This window comes from Orcinus orca, chromosome X, assembly GCF_937001465.1.
Source record: "Orcinus orca chromosome X, mOrcOrc1.1, whole genome shotgun sequence".
Taxonomy (NCBI): domain Eukaryota; kingdom Metazoa; phylum Chordata; class Mammalia; order Artiodactyla; family Delphinidae; genus Orcinus; species Orcinus orca.
In genome coordinates this window covers 112,341,103-112,367,895 of record NC_064580.1, presented here as the reverse complement: position 1 = coordinate 112,367,895, position 26,793 = coordinate 112,341,103, and the positions used below count along the sequence as shown (strand labels likewise).

The following is a 26,793-nucleotide window of genomic DNA, read 5'->3' as shown; positions in this document are numbered from 1 at the left end:
TCTCTTTTTCTTTTAATTTTTTTAAATTGGGGTATAGTTGTTTTAGAACGTGAACTTCAGAGCCAATAAGACTGGAGCTTGAGTTCCACTTCTGTCATTTAGTAGCGGTGTAACTTTGGGTAACTTACTCATTTTCTTATCTGTGAATTGGGTGTAGTGTTCACCTCATAGGGTTATTTGAAGGATTAAGTTAGATAACATACGTAGAAAGCACTTGGTATGTAGTAGGAATTCAACAAACAGTAACAACTATAACGACATGAACTATTATTATTACCACCAAGAGCAGATTGCAGTCACCTGAGCAAACGCTAGACATATGCTGTACTGTTTAATGACCTATGTTCCTACTTGGCATGTCTCTGCCGTACTGAGGTGGTCATGGGGTCACTGAGAAAAACCCACCCAAACTCTACTCCCAGGGTTCTTAACCTGGAGTCCATGGGTGGGCTTTGGGGAGTGGGTTGGGTCCGTGAGCCCCTTGAAATTATGGGCAAAGTTCTGAGGTCATGTTTCAGGGGACAGGGTTCACAGCTCTCATCAGCTTCCCAAAGTGCTCTATGGTCCAAAAAAGACTAAGAGCTTCTGCCACAAACAAATTCATAGTGCTCTGGCTAGAAATCTATTCAACATCCAATCTGAAGGCTGTTAACATAACCTCAAATTGCTCCATATTTTGAATAAGCCCTACCTATCCTCAACTGCTTCAAGAATCTCCTTGATCACTAGTGTCCTTCAGATCCTCTTTGGAGGAACACTGGATTCAGGCCAAGTCCTCTTAGCCCACCTTTTTGCCTAGAACCCTGCCATCATCCTTAGCCTATTAAGAACCCAGACCTAGATGCCCATCTGCCTTGGACATCAAATTCCCAATGGGCTGAAACCCACAGCTGCCACCCCAAGCATTAGGGGGAAAGGAAACTGGTGGATAAGCCCAGAAGCTGAATTGGCTCGAGCCCCACAAAACTCCAAGCAAATCCTAAGCAGGCTTACCCCGGTGGTGCAGAGAACAACCTTGTCAAAGGCCCCTTGCCTCCCTGGACCCTAAGCTCTCAAGGCCAGCAGTTATCTTAGAAGAGGAAAAGGAAGAATGGCCATGCAAGGAAGGGCCTGTTATTAACTGATTTCCCTCCCCATATCGTATGGTATTCTTCCACTTTCCAACCTCATCTGGGACAATGGCTTTCCTAGCCTCAGGGACCGAATCATTTCCCACATCTACAAAATAGAAGCCCACCCCTCCCCACGCTAAAACACCATATATGGAGAATGTTACTTGGTAAGGGTCATGATTCACTTTACACAAGCCTTCCAATCAGTTCAGTTCACAGAGCTACTCAAGAACACTGCACGAGGGCTTCCCTGATGGCACAGTGGTTAAGAATCCGCCTGCCAGTGCAGGGGACACGGGTTCGATCCCTGGCCCGGGAAGATCCCACATGCCGCGGAGCAACTAAGCCCGTGTGCCACAACTACTGAGCCTGCGCTCTAGAGCTCGCAAGCCACAACTACTGAGCCCACGTGCCACAACTACTGAAGCCCGCGCACCTAGAGCCCATGCTCCGCAACAAGAGAAGCCAACAATGAGAAGCCTGCGCACCGCAACGAAGAGTAGCCCTCGCTCACCGCAACTAGAGAAAGCCCATGCGCAGCAACAAAGACCCAACGGAGCCATAAATAAATAGATAGATAGATAGATTAAAATTAAAGAACGCTGCACGAGGTTGACGTCTGCAGGACAAAGCAGACCGCTGGGGTCTCGGCCCGGCCCTCAACCTCAGCCCAGCACTCACCTTGGGTCCAAGGGAACTGTGGACCACAACCTTGGCTTGCGGCTGCTGCTCCTCTCCATCCTTCTCTTTGCCGCACTTCATTTTCTTGGGCGGCAGAGGTTCGGTCACCCCATCGGTCACCACCGAGTCTGGCTGCCACTTGTTCTTGCAAGGAAAGACACCTACACTTTCCTGTTTCACTCGAGCCTGCCCAGCCTTACTCCGCACTTCAGCTTGGCCCCTCTGGGTAGCTGCTGGGAGGCCATCGGCCCGGAAGCAGGTGGCTAAATTGAAGACCACATCACCATCCACCTTCTCCATTTTCACCCGCCCCAGGTCCACCTGGCTTCCGAGCTGTGCAAGGTCTGTGCTGGAGGCCCTCTTGCCGCTTGGGACCACGTCCAAGATGATTTCCTTGGGGCGGCTGTCATGAGGTAGCAAAGGCAGCTCGGGCATCTTGTGCAGGTTCTGGGGGGTGGCCAGGACCAGCTCATGGGACATATAGGTGGCCAGCACTTGGTTCTTAGGCTTCGTGTCTCCTGCCAGCTTCAGGCCGCAAGCCCCCTGGGGGCCTTCCAGCTTAGGAGTGCTGTCGGGGCAGAGGTGGCTCTCTGATTCCTCAGGCCCCTGATTCACTCTCAGGTCCCCACTGCTAGGCTGCACAGACAGTGCCAGGGTCCCTGTCTGAGGGCTGAGCGTCAGGAGGACAGGGTTCACTTGTTCCTCGTAAGGCTTGGCAGCAATCCGGCAAGTTTTGTTCTTGGTGCCCGTGTCCTGCTCTGGAGCAAAGGGGCCCCCGGGCCGTGGCTGCCCCTCGGGAAGTCCATGCACAGCCTCACTAGGGCCAAGGGATGGCACACCAGAAAACTCAGAAACGACGCTGGTGGGCCTGATGGGCACCCCCTGGCTGGGGGTCAGCTGCCCGGCACTGGAAATGCCGATAGAAAGCAGAGACGCCTGGTGGTATGGTGACCAGCCAACAGGCAGGACCTGGGTGCTGGTGGGTTTCCCGTTGACTGAACACCGTGGGTAAATATTTGCTGGCCCTGTGGGCTTCCAGAGGGAGAGCTCCTTGGTTTGGCAGCCCGGCAGCCCAGGGGCGATGCGGGCTGGGGTGTAACGCTTCACTGTGCTTGGCTGTCCCTCAGTCCCAGCCTGGCTGCCCTTCTTGCCACAGGGGGCACCAGTGCTCTTGGGCTCTCCTTGATCGATGATGGAGATGGGCTCCTGCTTGGGGAGATGACGGGGGTCTCGGTTGAGGCCCAGGTTGGGGTCTTTGTTCAGCAGGAGGGATGCAGGCACTGGGTTGGCCACTCCCACGTAGGTGCCGGGAATGGTGCTGATCAGCGCAGTGGAGTTCTTCACCCAGGTGCTTGGGTCCCCGTTCCTCACGATCTCAGGAAAGATGACGAAGGGCGAGGAAGTGGAGCCCAGGCATGAGGTGACATTGCTGCCGGCAGCCTGGGTCGTGCGCTGGGACCTAGACAGGACCGTGGAGAGGAGGGCCTTGCTGCTGGTGTGCACGGGGGTCAACACGGGCATGGGAGGCGTCTTGCGCTGGTTCGGCAACGGGAGCTTCTGCCGGTTGGACTTGGAGGAGAGGTCCAGGGGCATCTCGCTGCACTCAGGCGGAGAGGCCATCTCTCGCTCCAGCTGTGGAGGTGACTTGAGGGGAGAGAAAGTGACGGAAGTCCCTTCTGTTTGTTGCTCGTTGCCACCTGGCATCTTGGCAGGATGCGGTGGGGCTGAGCTCACGCTGGGGGCTGGCAGCAGAGGCTGTGGTGGTGGAAGCACCTTGGCAGAAGCAGTGGAGAGGGAAGTATCTGCCAAAGGCCCGGGGACCCCATCGGGTGCAGGCTGGGTGCTGGTGCTGCTGGATGGGGAAGCGCAGGGGAGCCTGTTCACCTCCAGAGAGACCAGCTTGGACTCCGAAGTCAGAGGCCGGGCCACAGAAAATGCATATGGGTAAGACCGCAGCTCTGGGGAGGCCAGCACCCCAGGGAGACACCTGTCCTGCAGGTAGGATGGCAGGACAGGGAGTGTAAGGGTGGAGGAGACTCCCAGGGTGGTTGGCAGTGTGGCCACGCTGAGTGGCTGCCCACAACTTGGAGGCGGGATATAGACCAGCGGCTGGCTCGGGGTCAGCACTGTCCCTGGCTGAAAGGACAGGGGTACTTTTTGCATAGCTGGTGCCTGAGCTGCAGGAAAACACACTCGACTCAAACTAAAGGACGCCGGGATGGGTGCAGAGGTGGGAATGGCAGTGGGCGTGGCAGCCGGCATGGGCGTGGGGGCTGGAGTGAAGATTGGGGCTGGGGTGGGTGCAGGCACCGGCGTGGGAGCAAAGGCAGGGATGAGGGTGGGGGTAGAAGGCGGGCCAGAGGACGGGGTCGGGGTGGGCATAGGCACCGATGGAGGGGCGGGAGCTGCCGGAGGCGTGGACGACGGCATCGGAGCCAGAACTGGAGTGGGGACAGGTGCGAGGACCAGGGTCGGAGCCGAAGGGGGCACAGGAGCCTGGATCAGAGCCAAGGGAGGAGCTGAAACTGGGACTGAGATGGGGGTAGGGGCTGGAGCCGACAGGGGGACGGGGCCCGACGGGGGAGCAGAAGCTGGCACGGGCACCAAGACTGAGGCCGAAACCGAAAGAGGGTTCGAATCGGAGATAAGTGTGGGCACTGACGGTGGCGCCGGAGCCAGAGCCGGGACTGGTGCTAAGGGAGGGGAAGGGGCCGGAACCGAAGTGGCAACCTGGACGGGAACGAGCCCAGAATGGGGCACCGGGGCGGGGACAGAGAGGGGGACCTGGAATGGATCTGGAACAGATGGGGGGACAGAGGCTGAACTGGGAGCCGGGGGGCAGATGGGGGCTGGCAGCGGACTGAAGTTAGTGGTAACCAGAGGCAGGGTGCCCTCCACGGGGACGCCAGTTCCTAGAGTTGCCAAAATGAAAGTATTCTTCTCCCCGACACCCTGCCGAGAGTCCAAAGCCTTCGCCCCAGCTGGCGAGCAGTCCACCTGTTTGCTCATTTGGGTGCTGAGGGGAGTCCAGGAGCAGTCTGCCGTGCCGTTGCTGGCCTCTGGGCCGTCAGAAGTGGGAAGCTTGAGCCCGTCTCCCGGGCTGCTCAGTGGCACCAAGGGGCCCCCTGCCTCTGCCACATTCCCAGCATAGTCCATTTTCGGCTGGGCGTCGTCAGGCCTGTCTTCTGACTTGTGCCCAAGTTTTTCTGTTGCACTGCCATCTGGGTCTGCCCCCCGGGCATTACTGCCACTTCCAACTGCCGTGAGCTCCACCTGCAACGACAGAGCAGCGTGCCCATCTTAGCGAGCTCTCTGTAGATCGTGCAAGTGTCCCGAGGCCCGGGAGAGGTGACTGCTGGTCCTCTTTGCAACTCGACCAACCAGGCAGAAGCAAAGAGAAGCTGGCCAATTTCTGTCTCACATACAGCAACTCCTGGGAAACACCCTGTCCTTTCCTGGCCCCCTTCTTGGGATGGCAGGCTGGGCACGTTGCCTGAGCAGTTCAGCTCCACCCGTTGGCAGGTGGCATGTGGTTCTGCATGGCCCCTTACCTTGGAAAAACTGCTGACACAAAACTCCTGAGATCCAAAGTGCTGGCAGTCACCTGTCGTGGACTCCTCATCAGAAAGAGGTGCTCTTCTAGCATGGGAGACACAACCAGAAAAGGGACATGAGACCTAGTCTTCAGGCCACCACCACCTTCCCCAGAACGCCCCCTGCCTGCCTGGGTTCCCATAAAATCCTCCTGTCTCGCTTCCCTTGGTGGCTTGGGGGAAATCACAAGGAACTAGGGGTGGGGGAGGTCCAGGCTGAAAACCGGAGCCTCTGTGCCCAGCTTTTCAAGTTCCTGCAAAGGAGCCTGATCTGACTAGACTCCCCTCTTTGGGCTGTGTGTCCTAGGGCTCTCACCAGGAGTGTGGAGGACCCCAGCACCTTTGCCTTGTCCCTAGAGCTTATCCATCAAGGTGACCGCCCAGGAGGTACTGAGCATTGCCAGAAGGGGAGAGGTCATTCACAGAAGATCCCAAAAGGCATGCAAACTGCTTTTCTTGTAAATATGATCTTATTTTAAGTCTACAAGGAAAGCTGGCTGCAGGTACCATAAGGGTAACCCTTTCCTAAAACAAATAACCACCCCCATTGTGTTTCATGTTCCAAATCCAAATCATCACCTAGTCACCCGACGAGCTTGCCTAGAGCAGGTACACGTTTACTAGCGCACATAATGATACTCATCTGAGGCAGGTCACTGAGCATCAAGGGGCATTTCAAGGGCACAACTTCTTTCCCTCTAGGGTATCTCTTCCCCTTCTGTAGGGCACCAGAGAGCTCAAGCCAGCACCCTCCTCCCTACCTTTCTGCTCTTGCTTGCATCCTATCCCCTGCCAGCTCCCCCACTCCCTGCTTGGCCTCCCAGCACCACTGCATTTTCTCCCATCGCAAAGGGAAGGAAGCCTTCAAGGCTACAGACCCCGAATTCAAGTTGGTATATTGCAGAGGGAAATGCTCAAGGCCAGAGAGCTGGTTCCCAAAGGAGGAAAACTCAACTGTACCCTCACCTCCTCAAAATGTCTTCTCTAAAATTTGGGCAAGAATCTTAGAAAATGGTATATCCTGACCAAAAAAAAAAAAAAAGGTCAGACTGGGAGGGTGAAGTTGAAGAGAAGACAAACACCCCCTGGAAGTTTGGTATTTTGAGTTATAGCAAGAACGTGCCACTGCTGCCCTAGGGAAGACACCAGTGGGGCAGGAGCCATGGTGTGAGTGGCCAAGTGGAAAGCTGAGGTGCAAGAATAAAGCTCCAGAGAAACCCTGAGATGTGGCTCCTAGGGTGCAAAGCACAGGAATGCTCTGTGCACCTCTGGGGAGCTAGACTGCCTTGGGGTTTGCCCCCCTTCTTCAGAGCCTCGCCCTGAGCTCTGCAACAGCCAGGGAAGAAGCCAGCAGCTGCCTCACCAGCCATCCTAACCAAAGGGCAGTCAGGGCGCCCACAACCAACCCCCACAAGAACTAACTCCTTCCCTCCCACTGGAACAGGGCACTGTTGATGGACCCCAAAATTGTACCTGGGGCAAGAGAAGCAAAAAAGGCAAGGGGATCACCGCGGGCCTCTCCCCATCTTTTCAGGGCTCCAGGAGGGACTAACCGGGGGGGAAAGGCTTGTTCCCTTTAAAAGGCATCTAGGCTGGCAGAAGTGGGAGGGTTCCACTGCTGGCAGTGACTGCTGGTGACAAACAGAAATGATCATAAGAAGAGAGCAGGGCTGGAGATGCAGTCAGGGGTCCCGAGGAAGGGGAGCCTGAGGGAAAGGGCAAACACACTTCGACATCAACCCCTGAGAGCCCAGAAAAGCAAGACCAATACCCAGCCTTAGGCCAGGCCAGGGATGGTTTTGCGGGGAGGATGGTGACGAGGCAAAAGGAGCGGCAGGGAACCACCCCCTTCACCAGCCCCACATGAGGGACCGCAGAGGGGAGACACTATTTCCATTTCCCCCGTCCTGACCATACAAAGGGGAGTTCAGCTGCATATTCGGCCCTCCTTGCTCGGCTCCCACCCTGCATAAAGTCACCTTGAAAGTAGACACCCTGCCTTCGAAGGCAGCCACCAGAGAACGGCAGAGTCACCGGCCCAGAGACTCTGGAGGTGGCAGCGACAACAGCAGTCCTGGCTACTCCAGCCATACCCACACCTGAGTGCCAGCCCCCAAGGCTCTGGGAAAATGCCCTGTGGCCACGTTTCAAACCCTCTGAGGAGAGAGGTGTGTAAAGCCAAGCAAACGTTAAATTGCTCCATTGAGAGAAGAGCCTGGGACAGAGACAGCTTGCAGGGCAGGGGTGCCTGGGGAGAGGAGGGTCAACCGGGCAAGATTAGGAGGGCGTGGGTGGCGGGGAAAAGGGAGCAGGGGTCAAAGCAGTCTTCAGTCAGGTCTGAAAATCAATCCCACCTTTTCTTCCCAACAGAGATGACCCTGGGCCGTTATGCTCAAGGCTTTGTTGAACTTAAACCAGAAACAGCCATAACCTTTCAGGGCTGTTTTCCTAATTATTAAGGGCTAGCACCACTGTCAAACCAGACCTTTTTCATTTCCTGTTGGGTCCTAACTACATGGCACACATCTCGCTTAGATCGCAGTCCCTGCAGACTTCCCATAGCACCCCAAGACTGCCTTCATTCCAGCCAAGGTCTCCCCCAAACACACCGTGTGAGAAATACCAGCCCTCACCTGAAACACCTACTCATCCCCCAAGCCCCGGCGCAAAGGCCACTGCCTCTGGGAAGCCCTCATGTATTCCCCCAGGAAGTTTTTCATTCTGGCCTCTAGACTCCCACGGGACCTGTACACACCACTCAACAGCACTTACCACCAATATCCCATGACTACTGGTTTGCTCTGATTGAGTTTAATAAATGTTTGGTGAATGAAGGCATGAATGGGTACAAGAAAGGAAGCAGCAAGCAAGCAGAGGGATTTAGCTGGAGGCTTGTCTAGAGTCGGCCACCTGAGGCCAGCATAAAGCCCCTGTCCCCAGTTTCTACAGCCTTCAGCTACATCTGATGGTGCTAGGCAGGCTTCTCAAACATAACTTTAAGAGTTAACCCCCAGATGCAGCTTTACACCCAAAATGTTGAAGTTCTACAGGTGGTCAAGGGCTAAGGAAGATGGTTTTTAAATAAGGTGAGATCACATTTTAGAAATCAGCTATAGCATGGCCTGGGCTGTAGCGGGAAGGTGACAGCAACGGGTAGATGAGATCAGGAGTGACAACACTTAAAAAAGGTCATCTTAACCACTTGGCATATTTGGTAATCTAACGTCCCAAGAAAGGTCCATAAGGAGGGAAAATCAGGTTCGGGCCCACTTCCTGGTCCTTTTTCAGAGGGGATTTAGAATAGACAGTAAACTAAGGTAACTTGTTCATTGATTTTTTGAAGGCTCTAGTCCAGATCTCTACATCAAAGTCTCAACTACTTATAACTAGCTGTCAATGAATACTCCCGCAAATCAATACCAGCACTTTGCCTTCCCCAGATCATCTCTTAGTTATTATCTAAGGACATACGTCATATGCAAAGGAAAATATCTTTCTCGTGCAGATCTGAGAATTTTGTCTTATTTTCCTTGATCTTGATTTTTATATTCTAAAATTAAATTCCTTTTAAGTCCATCTCTAACTTGTTCCTCAGTATAGACAGCGTTAAACCATCAGGAGCTAATGGCTTTAAAAAAATAATAAAAAGGTCTATTCTCCTAACCTGAACCTCACACAAGTACATACTTCTCCAGTTAAGAACAGAAGAAAGTAGATACACACAAAGATGCCCATTCCTTTTCCCTTCAATATTACCAACACTCTCCCACATGCACACACACCCATGCACACACTTCCAAGATTTCCCCAAGGAAATGTCAGATCTTGAGTCCCAGGAAAAGCCATATCGTTCTGTATTCTAGGTGACTGACTTGATGTATTTGGATTTCAACAGTCGATATATTGAAACCAGCAAGCATGGGGGAGTCATACCTTCTCTAAAAATGGGAGAGGCAATGCAACCATCACACACAGCTCTTTGGCCAAGGGTTATGAAAATCAAATGTAGAATCTGAAGGCCATTTTGAGTGCTCTTCACATGGGGCATGATCAGGAAATGGAACAGCCTGGTCAACCCAGTATTTTGGTGAACAGAAAACTGAAAACACACGCAGATCAGGCAAGCATCACCAACTCTCAATTTCATACGAAAACTACGTTAAGCAGTTTGATCCTCCTTTGATACTTCATAAGGATCTCACTGCGAATCATTAGCCTCGTGAGGCAGGAAAGTGCTGATCACCAGAATACCCACTAACAGTTTCCAGTATAAAGCTGAATGACAAAATCGCCTTTCTTCCAGGCTTAGATCAAGGACCAAAAATATCTTACACGTATCCTTGAGCACAGAACATGGATGCAGCAAATAAAACTTGCAATTGCCCAAGCTTCCCTTTAATCCACAATCTGACAGTTCTTAATGAGCAGACAAATACTAGTCGGCAAAAGGTCATCTGTTGGCCTCCTCACTTTCATCTGAACAGGGATGGCATGGCAGAGCAGGCCACTCACACAGCCCCAGCCCCAGCCCATCTCAGGAAAATTAGAAACAACCAGCAGCCTCCTCCCCAGGGTCCCCCCTCAGGCGCTGCTGCAGCTACCTCGCTAGGGAGCAGGCACCGCTCACTGGAAGCCGGCAACAGCCACCTTCCCAGCCTTCTCACCTCTCCTCGTTGATGCCACACATGCGAATCCGGTCAGAACTGGTCCAGTTGTGCACGCCGCTGTAGAGCGGTGCTGTAGAGATCATGACAGCCACTCACCACCAGCTAGGACCTGCTGTGGCCACTCCCCCTGGGGAAAAAGAACTCCCAAAAATCAAAACTTGTAACACGGACAGCTGCTTTAACCACCTTTTATGCAGAAACATTTAAATAAATAAAGGTAATTAGAGCACCAAAATGTTAAAGCAGTCTCTCACAAGCCAGCCTGCTATGGAAAATTAAGGTCCAAATGGGGATGAGGGGGCACCAGCTTTCCAGGAATCCATAGGTTTCAGGATGGAGACGAGGATGCTGTTAATCACCTAGAGTGATTAAATTATCTGAAAGACAGATATGCATGAGTGTTCCAGGAAATTCAATCTATTTCAGACAAGTGAGATGCCAGTATATTGTTCTACACACTTTTAGCCTAACCAACTACAATTAGGGGGTCATTCCCATATATGAACAGGGCATCGAAAGACTACTGGGGAATCTTTTTCTCATCAACTCTCCAATCCATGAGTACTGAAGTATTTGAGTGACATAACCAATCTAAGCTCTCCAGAGGAAGCACATGCTTTCTTTATAAGCCCTTCAAAAATACTCATTCTAATTTCAAGTTAGGAGTTATATAGATATAATGCATATACCTAACCTGGTTTAAAGTGCCCTTCAGATCAGATGCCATACTCCTTGTGCTCTGACCACAAACAAACAGAAAACAATGCTCCATCAAGAACCGCACATGTCTGCCCTTGGCCCTTCCTATCCGTCTGTCATCCCCACGACCTACCGCCCCCTTCACCAGCCAATGTCGGGTTCTCGCTGTTGACAACCACTGCACAGCCAATTCACCTTCCAGAGAAAATGAGGCATCAAGAGAAAGAGGTTTATCCAATGAGGTTGTCTTGAGACCCTCAAACTCGAATTAACTTATTAGCTAAAAGCCTTATTCATCAAAGCTCAACTGAACAAAACCCTACAGTGATCAGAATTTTATGCTGTTCTCCACTTTCCAAAGAAGTAAACCACAGTAAAATACAGTCACCTCAGGAATTTGTTTCATTTATCCTTTATACAATTTTCAGAGATTGTCCATATTCAACACAATATCACTTACTCATTCAACAAATACGTATTGACCACCTACTATGTGCTGGCACTGTCCTAGGTACTGGGGATTTAACAATTAACAAAAAAGACCAGAAATCTCTGCCTTCATGGAGCTTATATTCTAGTGGGACGAGATGGACAATAAACACGTTAAATGAGTCTGTGTTACAGTATGTTAGAAGGTGGTATAACACAGGCTAAGGGGCAAGGGCGATGGTTGGGGGTGGGGAGTGGAACGGGCTGCAACGTGTAAGTGCGTGAACCAAGTAGGCTTTGCTGAGAAGGAGACATTTAAACATCCTGAAGGAAGCAAAGAGGCGAGCCATGTGGATATCTGGGGAAGAGCATTCCAGGCAGAAGGAACAACCTTGCAAAGGTCCTTAAGGCACGAGGTGCCTGCTAAGATCAGAAAAGAGCCAGGAGGCCAGTGTGGCTGGCACAGAGGGAGCAGACAAGGGAGAGAGTCAGTGAGAGGACAGCAGGGCCACATCCCCCATTCTCTCCTTGGTCCTCATCCTACTCCTGTCCCTGTCGCATAGGATACCGCTGCCTTTGCCCCTACCTTTGTACTTGCCCCTTTCCTGGCTTTTCAGACCCAGTGCCTGCTGGCCTATCTGGGGCCCTTCTCTCCTGCCACCCCAGAAACCTGGCCCTCGGTCTCTCCTTACCTCTGCCACCCTCTCCTATCCCCCTTCCCCTTCCCTCCCTCTTTCTCTTCCTACCCCACCCATCTCTCTGTCTCTTTCCCTTCCCCCTCCTCTCTCAATCTCTCTCTCCCATTTCTCTCTATTTCTCCTCATCATTCCCCTTCCCCCTATTATTCTCCCAGATTTCTCTGTCTTCCCCTCTCCTCTGCTTCTCTTCTCTCTCCTCCCCTGCCATGGTCCCCTCTCCTCCAATGTTCTTCCCGTTCCCACCCCTCCTGCCCCTGTCCTTTCCCTCCTTTATCTCACCTTTCTTATTTCCCCTCAGGCTCCACTCTCTCCTCCCTTTCCTCCTCCTTCCCTTCCTCCCTCCCCGCTGCCCCCCCCCCACTCTTAGTCCTCGGGCCTCAGCCTTCAGTCTCCCTCTCTTGTCCTTCTGTCTTCCTCTGTCTCTCCTCTTCCTGTCTCTCTAGCTCAAGTCTGGCTCTCCCCAACCCCTCCGCTCCCCTCCCTCTGCCCTAAACCCCCTCCCTCTGTGTGTGTGTGTGTGTGTGTGTGTCCTGCCCCTCCTTTTCGCTTAGCTCAAGAGCTCCCACAGTTTCAACTCACCCCTTTGTGCGCTGATGACTCCCAAATCTGTATCTCTAGCCCTGACCTCTCTCCTTAGACCCAGACCAGAATTTCCAGCTGGCAGCAACTTGCTGTTAATTGGATGTCCACCGAGCCCCTCAAACTCAGTGTCTCAAACCGAACTCATTATGTGTTACCATAAACCTGCTCCCCACCCCCATACCCAGCGTGTTTCCTACCTTAGGTAATAGCGCCACTATCCCCTAGCCTGGAAATTTCAGCATTCAACTCCTTCTCTCCCCCACCACCCACATGCCATCAGGAGTCAAGCCTTAATAATGCCATCTCCATCCTCTCCTTCTACCCCTCTCACCACTGCCCTGATGCAGACCCTCATCATCTCTCGACCAGAATATTACACTAGCCTCTTAACTGGTCCCTCTGCCTCCAATCTCTTAATTCTACAATCAATTCATCTTCTAAAGAACCAGTTCGATCACGTCACCCCCTCCCTCCTCCAAAGCTTTCAATAGCTTTCCTCTGTCTTCAGAATCAAGCCCACATTTCTTAGCACAGCATTCAGGGCCTTCCACAACCTGGTCTCAAACCTCCTGTCTAGCCTCCTCTTCAGCCACATCCTATTTCCCTGCAACCTTGCCACCCCAACTCCTGACCCTTCCCTGAAGTGGCCTCTCTTGTGTCCCCTCTTCCTTTCTATCCTCTCTCAAAGCCTAGCTTAAATGTCATCATGTCATCTCCCCAGCCCCAGCCCCTGGTCGGTTAACTCCTCCCTCTCTGGTTCTCCTCAAACATTTCATTCCCACCCCTACCACAGCACAGATTCTTAGTCCCTCTGCTGTGTGGTTAGTTGGGGATGTGGCACATCTGTCTTGCCCCCACCCCCAGACAATCAGCTACTTACGGTAAGAAATACTGTCTTTTCTGTCTCTGGTTCTTCTGCGATATCTTACGTATAGTAAGTACTCAGTATATACGTGTTATATGGAAGTGAAACCTGGATGAGAATTGAGGTGGTGACCCTGAGAAATTACATGAAGCAAAAGAAACCTCCCTAAAAAGTATTCACCATGCTTACTGTTTAAAAAAAAAATGTATTTCAATGAAAACGCTATGCACTATCTATAGCACACCCTTCCAAGCTGCCTGATTCTAGCCCAGTTCATTGTCTTTGAGTTATTTTGCACCTTTGTAAATTGCAGGTAACTGATGGATATGCAAACTCTGTCTTGTCCCATGCAGTTTGGATTGACTTTCCTCCCCACTGTGGAAAAACCAGTTTTGCCTCCATTTGCAATTCAATTCCTTTACTCCATATAAATTTGTGCTTTTTGGACTTTTTCTTTGAACCGGCTATAACATCTGTCTGGTTCTCTTGCTGATTAACGAGTAAAATAAAATCTTTAATACGTGTTCATTTTTATATCTGTAAGAGACTCATGATTTTATCTTTTTCTGAAAGTTATCTTTAACATTCCTAAAACAGTTATGTGGGCTCACACATAATTTTAGAGAGATTTCCACAAGGGGTAAGACAAATGGGTTGACTGTCTGCGTCACATCAGGTCACCGGGATCCCACTCCCTAAACATCCCGGTTGATCAAGTTTTGACTGTTTCTTAGAGTATCTTGGAATATCCCAGTTTAGGAAACAACAGCTCAGCCTGTTGGCTGACCAGCCTGGGACAGAAATCAGAGGGGGGAATCCTGGCATTTGCAAACAGAATAATGTATAAAACATCATTACCTAGATCAGGGAGTTTTTAGACCCCCCAAATCCCCAAATAACAATAACAACAACAAGAAAAGCAAGTAAAAACCAAAATAATTACCATACAATGTGCATTTTATGACCACCTAGAGAGCAAACCTGACCCTAGGCAGCCCCACTTTCACAAGATCCTGAAGATAGAGCATCTGCTTAAATCTCAACCTCCCACTCTTCCACTATGATTTTGTCAGACCAACACCTCTTCTTACGTGAAGTCCTCTGCTGCTAATTAATAGTAGCCTTTGCGGAGGCAGGGAGGGGAGGAGAGGGGTAGAAAGTACAGTCAGGAGAGCACAGAGCTAAGTGGTCTACACAAGAAGCAAAGATCGGTTCTCCCGAGCCAGAGAGTAGGCAAAGGGAACTTCTAAAGAGGCACCGGTGGCGTCAATGCCCACATAGGGCAGGAGGAGTCAAGGACAATGCACACCAACATTTCCCAAGAGTCAGAATCACCGAGGTGCTGGTTCAAAATACAGATTCATAGGTCCCAGCCCTGGAGATTCTAATCCAGTAGGCCCAGGGTTTTGTTTTGTTATTATCATATCCAATCAAATTAATAACCACTCAGCTGTACACTACGCCTCAGGAGAGGTGAGCAGAAAGGAAAAATCCTACAGACACGCCACACTTGGTAGGTTTCACTGGTGTACACACTTGGGGCCCAGCTTGCTTTTGCTCGTAGTGCCTGCACTCATGTGTGGTGTACAACTCTCCATCTCTCTCTCACTCCCTCTCTGATGGGAACCATCACATCAAAGGCAAAAGGCGAAGTTCCTAAAAGGAACTTGGAAGAAACCTGGTAATCTCAAGTGACCCAGGAAGCACAGGGATACGAAATACCGCAAAGGATTTTCCCAGATGTCACAACCATGTAATTGCTAAGAAATGAACAGCTGCACGGCCCCAGAATCGAATGCTGGTCACTGCCTGGAAGGCAGCAGGACCACTGTGAGCTGTCCCCACTTTGGGGGGAAAAACTCAAAAGACACATCCAACTCGTGGTGAGAACAAAGGAGAACACATGCTCCACCAATCCAAAGTGATAAGTGTGGCTGAAAATATAAAGAAAGAAAACTTTTTGATTTAGAAGGCACATGTACACATAAGTAGAAGGACTGACCAAGACACAAGGGAATGAATCCAAGAAGCGGGCGGCAAGAAGCAGGTAGCCAGGCACAATCACCGCACTATGAAACGCGGGAGACCAAAGAGAAATGGACTAATAGGAGAGCAATAACCTTAAAATGGTGAAAAGCGCCGCTAAGCTGAGGGCGAGCAGGTAGCAGACGAAAAACCATGATGAGGTAGAACTCTTTCCCCAAAAAATCCAAACGGAAAAAAAAAAATGCTCGAAGACAAGTGCAGGTGTGAAAGGCATAAAAGAGAAGCCCATAGCATATAACAACCAAAAAAGAAAAAACTGAAATAGGGGAACCTGAAATATTTCACCATAGTGGGCCAAACTGAAACACTGGGGGGAAGCACTGAAGACAGACATTTTAGAAAAGTTTAGAGAGAATATGTTCTCAAAAGGGGAAGAACATCGAATTGTAGCCCAAGTTAGGGTTGAGAGAGCTGGTAGTAAGGGACAGTCAGCACTAAAATCTCAAAGGAGATTGTACAGATTGGGTAGACTTTTTTGGTTCTGTTTTGAAAGGAAGATGCCCAAACAAGCAGATTTCACAACAACGACAAGCAAAAGCATGTGCGGAAGAGGAGGGCATGACAGGAGGTAACAGAGCATCTATCTGACTTTTTTTTTTTTTTTACGAAAGTAGACATTGTTAAAAACTTTTAGTTTTTACCCTTGAAAATGACCAGACAGGGGATTTCCCTGGTGGCACAGTGGCTGAGAATCCGCCTGCCACGCAGTGGTTGAGAATCCACCTGCCAGTGCAGGGGACATGGGTTCGATCCCTGGTCTGGGAAGATCCCGCATGCCGCGGAGCAGCTAAGCCCATGGGCCACAACTACTGAGCCTCCGCTCTAGAGCCCATGAGCCACAACTATTAAGCCCGCGTGCCGCAACTACTGAAGCCCACACACCTAGAGCCTGTGCTCCGCAACAAGAGAAGCCACCACAATGAGAAGCCCGTGAACCGCAACGAACAGGAGCCCCCACTTGCCGCAACCAAAGAAAAGCCCACGCGCAGCAACGAAGACCCAATGCAGCCAGAAACGATAAATAAATAAAATAAAATAATAAAATTAATAAATTTATTTTAAAAAAAAAGAATCCACCTGCCAATGCAGGGGACACAGGTTCGATCCCTAGCCTGGGAAGATCCCACATGCCGCGGAGCAACTAAGCCCGTGCGCAACAACTACTGAGCCTGCACTCCAGAGTCCGTGAGCCACAACTACGAAGCCCGCGTGCCTAGAGCCCGTGCTCGCAACAAGAGAAGCCACCTCAATGAGAAGCCCGCGCACTGCAACAGAGTGGCCCCCGCTCGCCGTGGGGCTAGAGAAAGCTCACATGCAGGAACGAAGACCCAATGCAGCCAAAAATAAATAAATAAATTTATTAAAAAATAAAAGGAAAGAAAAGAAAATGACCAGACAGGGTGTTTGTTAGTCTAGTGGACCAGTTCCCCAGAATCACGTAGCTCCTTTTGTGGCCAAAGACCCCTTACGTGCAGAACAACTGGTGCTGGCAACGCATGGGATACAACTAGGACCCCTACACATAGCATGAAACCTGCCCATTTACTCCAGCTTGGACTCTGCCATCCAGACAGTAAATTAGAAACTCAAGATTAAGAAGGCCTCAGTTAAACTAAATCTGGTAGTACTCCCCCAGGACTCTTTTGGTTCACACTGTCTTGTGACCTGGAAGCAATTATGACTCTAAAAAAATGAAAGAGCCGGAAAATATTCCTCTTGAAGCCTGGCCCTGAATCTGTCCTCAAGAGGATAGGCGTGGCCAGTAGACAGTTAAAGAAGGAGGGCTGGGTCAGTGATGACTAATAAGTAAAGAAAACCAACTTTGGGACCTACTGCTCCAAGAGAAGTCCAGAGCCCTGGGGAAAGCTCCCGTAAGACAGAGGTATTCGCATTCTGATTTCACAGAAGCAAAGGAAAGGCCACCCTACTACCCCACTTTGGGAGAAGCAGCATCTAAGACACCCCCAAGGAGATCCAAGTGATCACTGGCATTGAGATCCTAGGGAACATGAAAAGGCCATGGCTTCCACCCAGTCACTGGAGTGCCTTTAGAGAGATGTCAAAATGTCTCAAAATCATTGTTTTCAATAGGAAAGTTTACACATACCCAACAAGGATAACTTTACCTGACTTTAGATATAGAACCCTCACCACAGGTCTTACCCTCCTTGTCCCTCTGCCTTCTTCCACGTGTAGGACTAGCATTCCTATTTTTCCTACTTAATTACATATCCGAAACCTCACCCCCCAATGAGGAAGTTCTTCCAACTTAAATTGTCTAATTTAATGATTTCCCATATAAGGATATTCTAATATTCTCCTCTGGCTCTCCCCTCAATATCAATATGCCCTCTTCTTTCCCTACCATTAACCAAATACCATTCCTTGAAACTCAAGAGTCCTGTATACATGCCCCAATCACTCTGCTTCCCTTTATGCAAAACAGGTTCCTCTACCACCATACACCACCACACACAAACATACAAACACACAAAATCAACTGAAAATAATCTGCTGGGCAATTGAAAGGAGGAAGGGGCCCTTTGCACTGTTCATCCCCACCTTCTATTCTAGCACTTCCTGGTTACCCTGAGTTTTTTATTTTTTTTCATCCAAATAGTTCCACGAGTTCTACTCCAAGGGATAAGTCTTATAAGGGACACTGCATCCTGTTCCCAGATGCATTCATTCCTGTATTTACCGAGAAGGCTAAGGAGTTGTCTGCACACGGCTCTAGCAAAGACACCTTCACAGACTCCATGGGTACCTCCATGTTTGAAAACCCTGCCTTATAAACATTTATGAGACTTGGATACAAAGGAATGTTAACTATCTGCTAAACGCATGAGAGCTTATTCATTCAAATGAATAAATGTCGTTACCTCCAAAGTAGTCACTTTGGGAAGCTAGACATTCATCTCAAAGCAGTGACCAAGGCTTGTGATCTCTTTGGAGCTCTCCCGGTGAGCATTACCATCCAAACCTTTCTCAAGCCAACTCACAGCCTTTTCAGTCTCCTCACAAGCGCTGAATCCATCCAGAGTCATTTTGATGTTTTAAAACTGCCAACACCCATTCAGAATCATCTAATCACAAAACTGGCAATACCCTTGAAGAATGATATAAAGTTTACCGGCGGTAACCGTGGGTTTCACATCCGCGGTTGGCTGAATCGGGGATGCAAACCTCGCGCGCGAATGCGGAAGGCCGACTGTGTTCCTTCTACTCCGCTATTTTTTGTCAGGGACTTGAGCGTCCACGGATTTTCGTATCCATTTTGATATCCACGGGGGTTCCTGTAACCAATACCCCGCAGATACCAAGGGACGGCTGTACGATAGTACCCAAAGCCTAAACTGTGGGGGGCAAAACTTGGAGGGCATTTTCAGCCCCCACTTCTCAACCATCTGAGACATCTCACTATATGCAGTTAGTATGTCATCTGCAAAAATTGAGAATAACACAAAAGCACTTGAACAGACCAAAGGTAATCGATTTCAGCAGTTTAGTAGGCAAAAACAAAAGTTTTAATCTCTCACGTATATTTTCATACCACCAGATCATTTTAGCTTTTCCACCCACTGCCAAGATACTTTTTTCCTATTATTCAAATAGTACTCACTTCCATTTCCTGCTGCAAGGAAATTATTTTACTCCATCTAAGGAAAATACCTCATCATAGCTTTAAACTGGACCTAGGCTCTAGGAACAAGATTTTGTGCAACTTCTAGATGTCACAGATATCTAGAAAACCTAAACATCATGAAATTAATCAGTCCTTTTCCAAATGCAAAGCCACCTCAAAATGTCACCCTAAGTAACTAGGGTCATCCTTTGAACACTTCTCATTTCTACTAGATCAAAAAAATGAGTTGGCTTTCCTCAATTTGGTCTTCAGCAGGACCATGTGAATATTTGGTGTGTCTTTCACACTCCAAAGTTGAATCATTGTAATCTGAGACTTCAATCCCTTTTGTGATGCTTCTGTGTCCTCCCTGCCATAAACTGTGACAGTGGCTCTCAGGTCCTCCATTTCAGTATACAGCATGCATGATATGGAATTTTTCACCTAAAGAGAATTCCTCCTCACCAAACTTTGGCCCTTTTTTTTTTTTTTTTTTTTGCGGTACGCGGGCCTCTCACTGTTGTGGCCTCTCCCGTTGCGGAGCACAGGCTCCGGACACGCAGGCTCAGCGGCCATGGCTCACTGGCCCAGCCACTACGCGGCATGTGGGATCTTCCCGGACCGGGGCACGACCCCGTGTCCCCTGCAACGGCAGGCGGACTCTCAACCACTGCGCCACCAGGGAAGCCCTGGCCTTTTTAAAAAAAAACTCTCCTGGACCTCTTACACAAATACTTGGAGAGGCCATTATCAGCCTATTTTTTTCTATTCTCTCACCCCAGAATATGGGCTTAACTCATTTTGTACATTTACTCATTCAAAGGTACACACACACACACACACACACAAATTAGCTCACAGAATTTCAAACTCTCAACATTGGCTCAACCTGCTACCAGTCTATAGGTTTCTCAAGGCCAGAAAAAATATTTTCTACTTCTTTTAATAGTTCCTCCCAATAGTGTCTAGCATGACACAAAGTACACAATATGCGCTAGATAATTACTTGCTAAACTACAGGGAAAAACTAAAATTCCCTCTACCCAATACAGAAACCAAGAACAACCCCAAGTAAAAAGCATTGTGTCGGGCTTCCCTGGTGGCGCAGTGTTTAAGAATCCACCTGCCAGTGCAGGGGACACGGATTCAAGCCCTGGTCTGGGAAGATCCCACATGCCATGGAGCAACTAAGCCCGTGCGCCGCAACTACTGAGGCTGTACTCTAGAGCCTGCAAGCCACAACTACTGAGCACCCGCACCTAGGGCCTGTGCTCCACAACGAGAAGCCACCACAATGAGAAGCCCGTGCACTGCAAGGAAGAGTAGCCCCTGCTCGCCGCAACTAGAGAAAGCCCGTGTGCAGCAATGAAGACCCAACGCAACCAAAAATAAATAATTAGTTAACTTTTAAAAAAAGGCATTGGGTCTTTGAATTCCTTTTACTTCCCATGATCTCTCATAAACTTTCTTTCTTCTCCTTACTTCCATGATAAAGAAACCACAGAAATAAAATAAAATTGGGCTGGGGCAAAACAATAAAGTCAACTTCCAATTATCTGTAGCTTAGCCGCAGCTAGTTTTTAAACCCAGCCGACTTATGGACTGCCTTCTGCCACTTATAGTAGATGTGTGCTCAGGGAACAACTCACTTTAATATTTGCCTAAGCATAATATAAATAGGAAGGTAGATCTGCTGGGGAGGGGGACAGGTAGAGAATAATAATGCATTTCTGAAGTCAAACAGAAATTATTAATTTGTTCACTGATCTAGTTTTAAATTGGCCTGGTATTACACTCTCCCTATATTGGCATAGCTGATTGTTGGCATCAAAGTTCACTTTGGCTGCAGAGAGGGACTATATTTTACAGCCCATCGTTTTTCTCTGCCCAAAAGTTTGGTTTGGGGATACCCGAGCTATTTGAGACGTTAATCTCTCTCATCCAATCACTGATGAACATCCTTGTCATAGAGCCATACCAGACCTGGGCTCTATCTACCAGCTCTTGTAGAACTTCCAGATGTCAGAGACAGCTGGAAAGCCCAACCAGTCATAATTAAACACAGCAGCCCTTTTCAGAAAGCAATGGCTTTTTAAAATGTCACCCTGGTAAACTACGTTTGGGTCATTTCTAAAGGACGGACCAAAATGTGCCCTGAAGTTTCGACTGGATATACACCCTTCAGTTCCTGTTCTGAAATACTAAGCACGGTTACAGCACAGCTGTTAAAGAAGCTGCCACTTCCACCTCAAAGGTGGATGCAATAATGCAGTGATGAGCCAAGCTCTTTCTTCCTACCACGTCGTAAATGCTAAATATGTACTAATACAACAGGAATATGGAGAAAGAGCACAGAGAATCAAGATATAAGGGGAGCACTCAGGAGCTATTGATAGTTTTCTTTCTGCCACCATGTTTACCATAGTGTAATATAAAAAGGTAATGTCATAGGACACAGTTGAATAAGAAAAACTAGATTATACTATAATAATAGATGCCATTTATTGGGCACCTGCTATGGACCTGGCACTATAGATGCATCATCTTGTGTAATCCTCACAGCCCTGTGAGACTGGGATTATCATCTCCATTTTATAGATGAGAAAACTGAGGCTCAAGAAAGTTCCACATGACTAGGAAGTAGAAGAATGAGGACTGCAACCGAGGGCTGTTATGTCTCCAAAGGCCTCCAGATAATTCTGATGCAGGCTAAAGTCTGAGAACCACTGGACCACACTACCCCGTGCGTGGTACCACCAATTCACGCTGAGTAAAGCCTCGTCATAGTAAGACACCTAATCACCTCTCAGGTCTAGGTATAGAGTGCCTCCCCTCACTCCGGGGCTCAGAGCCACATGTAGTGCACTTCTCTATAGAACTTGGAAAAATGAAAACCTGCTTGCTCTCCTTGTCCCCGGACACCAGCATTATAACAAAACTCGACTGTACCCTTAAATGGCACTAACACTAAGATTTCTAGGCATACCTTAGCAATGAGGTAACCAAATTTTGTTTCTTAGCAGACAGTCAAAGAAGCCTAAAACACAAAACTTTGCCTGCCCCTCAGTACTCTCGATTCTTCACGGATACTTAGCTTAAGGTCTTCTTAAAATCCAAATGAAGATGTATCCTGCGTCACATACTCTCATGAATAAGCTAAAAATTACCCCGTTTTACAAATAATAAATCATCTCTCTTCAAATTCATCACAATCCATTGGGCAGGGAGAATATGACCTTGACATGCAGCCTGCAGCCACTTTTTAAACAATGATTCACTTTTTAATGTTTTATGGGGAAAGGGTGGCTTCTGCTTTAAAAAAAAAAAAAAAAAGAGGGAACCAGAACAGCATATTGGAATGATGGGGATAGAAAAAGAGTTAAATTTTACTCTTGACCAGAATTCAACTTTAGTTCACCAAAGAAAGTTTTCATCATAAAAGAGTGCTTTTAAGTTATGAACAGTAGGAAAGCATATGATTTAGAAGGAGAACAGTTTCTACGTTATTTTAAGGATGACCATTCAAAAACTGGCGTTAATAAAGCCTAGTTTGTATGTGAAATTATATAAAATACTGTATAGCATCCTAGTGGCCGAAAGGTAGATTACTTCTTATTACCTCCCTCTTTGGCCGGTCAGATGCTAAACCTTCTGGCAAGCAGAGACTCACACCCAACTGGAACTCCAGCATTAAGAAATTTCCTTTCTTTTGGAAAACTCAAAGGTCTAGGGCCTTCCTTCCTCCCTCATGTAATCATCAGTGGCTTCTCCTTTTCCCTGTCTATTTTATCCCAACAATTTCCACTTTCCCCAGCGCTCTCTCCTTTCCACCCTAGTGTTCACTTTCCCACCCAACTCAACCATGAACTCCTCCTCTCTCAATCCCAGATGCTGGTTGACACTGGAAAACAGCTCTCTACCCTCTGAGGCCATTCTAGTCCATCTCAAACTTAGCTCAGCCTAGAAGCAATGAACCACTCCAGCTGTCCAACCCCTGATTAGCGCCTCTCCTCTATGCCCCCACCCCACCCTCCAATTCTGGCCCAAGGCTCTCAGGCCACTGTTCTTTATCCTGTTTCTTTCTGGAATTTCCATCATCCATCTCCATATATCTAGGATTCCTCCCACTTGCAGACTGGAAAAACTGGTGTATTCCCACTTACTCCTTCTTTCAAGGCCATTCTATTTAGGACGGTTAATTCCTTCCCCCATTCAATATCCTTACTTTAGTCTAGATTTTCTAATTAATGCTTAGACTTATAAGCCCTGGATCCCAGCTAACTTCTGCTTCCTGGGCCCTCCCAGGGCAGCGGCTATCAAAGGCAAGTTTTTACCTTCCCCACACCAGCTCCCAATGACATCTGAATAAACACCTTCCTTCTTTGGCTTGTTATCCCACCCTCTTTCTCTATTCTGCATTTTTCAGCCTGTACAGTATCCCTAAACTCCCTATTTCCTTATGTGTAAATATATTTCTATTTCTTCCTACATATCAGTTTCTCTGTAGCCCTATTTTTACCCAAGATCATCCTTCTCTCTTGCCCAAACCTTACTGATTCTAGCATGGAAGTGTAAAGAGCCTTAAAGATTCTTCAAACTTTACTTTGGAAAACATTATCCTGGAGATTTCAAGGTTCCACTTTTTCCTACTTAGCCCTAACATGGAACCAGTGTGATCACCTTTCTTCCCTCTTCACTGTCCAACCAACCCACTTCTGACTTCTCTTTCTGCCTTCCTTCTTTCTAGTATTCAAGTCCTTTTCTCCCATAATTCTGTTCCCCTAAAAGAATACCCTCTAAAACCCATAATCCAGACTCATCATGTTGAGATCCTCTGCCCCCTGTACTAACCTTTTTTTTCCTATGTAGTGAATTGTAGCATGAGTAAAGCAAAGAGACATCTGGAGGAACCCCCTTTGCTTCCCAAGAAAGTTTACATCACTGAGAAAGAAAGGGATCCTCCTTGCCTCCCTATCCTCTCCTGGTAAATCAAAACAACCAACTCTACAAGTGCCCTTGGTACAGCCACCATTGCTTGTGGAAATCCCCTCCCCCTCCACTCTGCCCAATCCAGACTCCAACTGCAGAGTTTCCCAGGGACTTAGCTTTCCTCTGCCCTGTCCCAACAATTTGCCATCTCTTCCTTGTGGCCTCAAGAACTAGTCCTCCTTAACCGAGACGTCAGAGTCCTCTCCCCTTCCTTCATCAGCAACTTCTCAGGGCCATAACAAAAAGAAACCTACCTACCTTTGCTGCAAAGCTAGCAACGGGGTCAACCCTCGTAACATCAATTTGAGTAAGGCTCTGTGCCCCATGGCCTGTGCCTCTTGTCCCCTACATCCACCCCAAGAGCAGCTGCCTCAGTTGCCGTATCAAAAGATGAGACTGCCTAGCAATATCCACATAGCTTGGTCAGATGGCCATGTCCCTCCTCAACTCCATCAGCCTTCAGATTCTCTTAACTTGCATCACCAAGCCTCCTGCTCCTCCTAGCTCCCCCAGTCTTTCCTACTAACTTTGCTTCTCCATCAAAATTTTACAGGTTCCTGCCTCTGCATTTTGCTTCTATTTGGAGCCTCTGGATGATTCTTGGGATTAGGTTACCCCATTTAATCCCCCGGTGGAATCCTCCAAATTTCTTTCCTACATACTGTCCTCTTCAGTACTACGTGGTGACATCCCCATCCAATCTAAGTACCCCTAAACTCTGCTCCACTGTGCTGCCTACCATCTCTCCCCAAATAAAGCTTCCTCTCTCCCAACATTCAAGGACAGGACAGGTAAACAGAAAATTAGATGACCTTTAAAGTCCCTTCCAACCTGGTAATTTTATTATCGACCTAATCTAATCCCAACCCCGAATACATACCCCATTCATTTCCCCCGAAAAACGTTTCAGCAGTGTGACTTTGAGAAATAGCCTTCTAAGTTGAAAGAACCACGGGCTAACCAGGGCAATGCAAACCTACAGTTGCACCCCCAGAAGTCTCACCAAACATTTCTGCAATTGTACTCCACCTCTGTGCCACGGGGACTGTCTCCAAACTGCCTTGAGAGTATTCCGCTGCCGCAGAAGTTACAGGGTCCCCTTCCCACACTCGCATAAAGAGCCCCTAAACCGTGGGCTAGACGCGTCCTCACCAAGGTACGCCTGTCCTTACTGTCTACTCTAGAAGACACCAAGAATAAATAAGTATCACCGCATCGACAGCTTCGTACAGCCAACACTGAAATTTTTCAAAACAATAAAACAAAACCAGAGTGCTTCCACTGGGGGGGGGGGCGGAATAGAAGGGCACCCCCACCGGCCTCCCAGGTTTGCAGTGTGGTTCCCTCCCGCCTTTCCCCTCGACCACGTCTTTGCCTACAACAATCTCCCGCACCTCCATAACTCGAAATCCCCAGCCGAGGTGCGGCCGGCTCCTCCCAGCCTTGCCCCGGACGTCCCTCTGGCCCAGCCTCCCTCTCGGCGGGACCCCAGCAAGGAGGGCCCCCTCCATCGTCCAGCTCACCTCCCGGTCCCTTCCCGGGCCTCTGGGCACCCCCGCAGGGCTCTGTCCCGAAGCAGAACCTCGAGGAGCCAAGCCCACGAGGCCCGTCGCGGGACCCACCCCCCGCTTCCTTCTCCCAGCACCTCGTCCTCCATGCACCCGGCCCCCGGGGCTCTTCGTCGTCGTCGTCCCGGCTCGTACCGCCCCCCGTCGGGGGCTCCACCCCCCGCCTGCACCCGCCCCCAGGACGGCCCCCTCCCCACCGCGCGCCGCCGGCGCCCTCTGCCCCGGCACGGGACTCCCTTTGGCCTCCGTTCCCCACCCAGAAGCGGCGGCGGCGGCGACGGCAACGGCTGCGGCGGCCCCAGCAGGAGCAGCAGCGGCGGCGGCGGCAGCGGCAGCAGCGCCGCCCCGGCCCCGCCCCGCCGCCCGCCGGAGCCCCACGCCCCGCCCGCCCGCCCCGCCGCGGGACTGCTCCCCCCAAAGCCCACCACTAAGCCCCCCCCACCCCCAGTCCCCAGCCGCGATCCGTTCGAATCCAGCTCCGCCAGGCCTGCTGTCCGTTCCTCACGCCCCTTAGGACCCGGGGTGGGGGAGCCCTGGGGTTCGCGGCCATCCCTCTCCCTCCTTCTCCAAGGGCTGGGGGATTGCCCCCGATCCCGAAACCCGGCCCAGTAACCGGAGCCTCCCTCCTTGCAGCCCTCGGCTTCGCTCTCAGACCCCTTGCCTCCAGGCCTGGCGCGAAGCGGGTGGAGAGCTTGCACGCCGGATCTCCCCCTGGCTTGCCGGGGCTAGTATGAATTGCCCCCGATCTCATCCTCCTTCAATTTAAGCCCCCTCCCCGCCGCGCCCGGCCCGGCGCCCCCGCCCCTAGAGCGAGGGCAGCGGAGCCAGGGCGCTCCGAAGTCATCCCCCGCCTTTTTTCCAGGGACTCGGATAATTGCCCCTGCCCCCATCATAGCACTCCCACTCCCGAACCCAGGCCCCGCCGCCACCTAGGGGTACCCCTTACCCTACGGTTCCTGCACCCCGACACCAGGGAGAAAGCAGCCCTTAAGAGCACCCGTCGCACCTCCCCTCTGAGGTTGGAGGGTATTTTCTCCTGGTCTCTTCAGGACTTCATCACGGACAGCCCCCCCCCCAAAAAAACAAGCCCTTTCTCGCCCTGCCCTGCTGGCCAGCCTCCCTTCGGATCGTCGGATCCTTGGATCAGGGGGTTGGGGCCAGGTAGTTAACAAGACCGTAGCCTCCACCTCCCTTTCCGAGGAGTGGGGTAATTCCAATGGTTCCCCCCCAGGATCAACC

General features: G+C 49.8%; 1 protein-coding gene across 5 annotated transcripts in view; it reads right to left on the bottom strand.

Annotated features, from left to right (window-relative positions):
• Positions 1-26,793, bottom strand: part of BCORL1 (BCL6 corepressor like 1) — a 60,516-nt gene that overhangs the window by 30,509 nt on the left and 3,214 nt on the right. For 4 of the 5 annotated variants that reach the window (XM_033407066.2, XM_049704450.1, XM_033407065.2 and 1 more), the window contains 3 exons: positions 10,051-10,180; positions 5,345-5,432; positions 1,794-5,066 (listed from right to left, as the gene is read on the bottom strand). In XM_033407066.2, coding sequence (XP_033262957.1) covers positions 1,794-5,066; positions 5,345-5,432; positions 10,051-10,136 — 3,447 coding nt within the window. In that variant the 5' untranslated portion in view covers positions 10,137-10,180. Of the gene's footprint in view, positions 1-1,793; positions 5,067-5,344; positions 5,433-6,859; positions 8,848-10,050; positions 10,181-26,793 lie in introns of those variants that run through there. The other variant, XM_049704449.1, reaches the window with a different exon arrangement.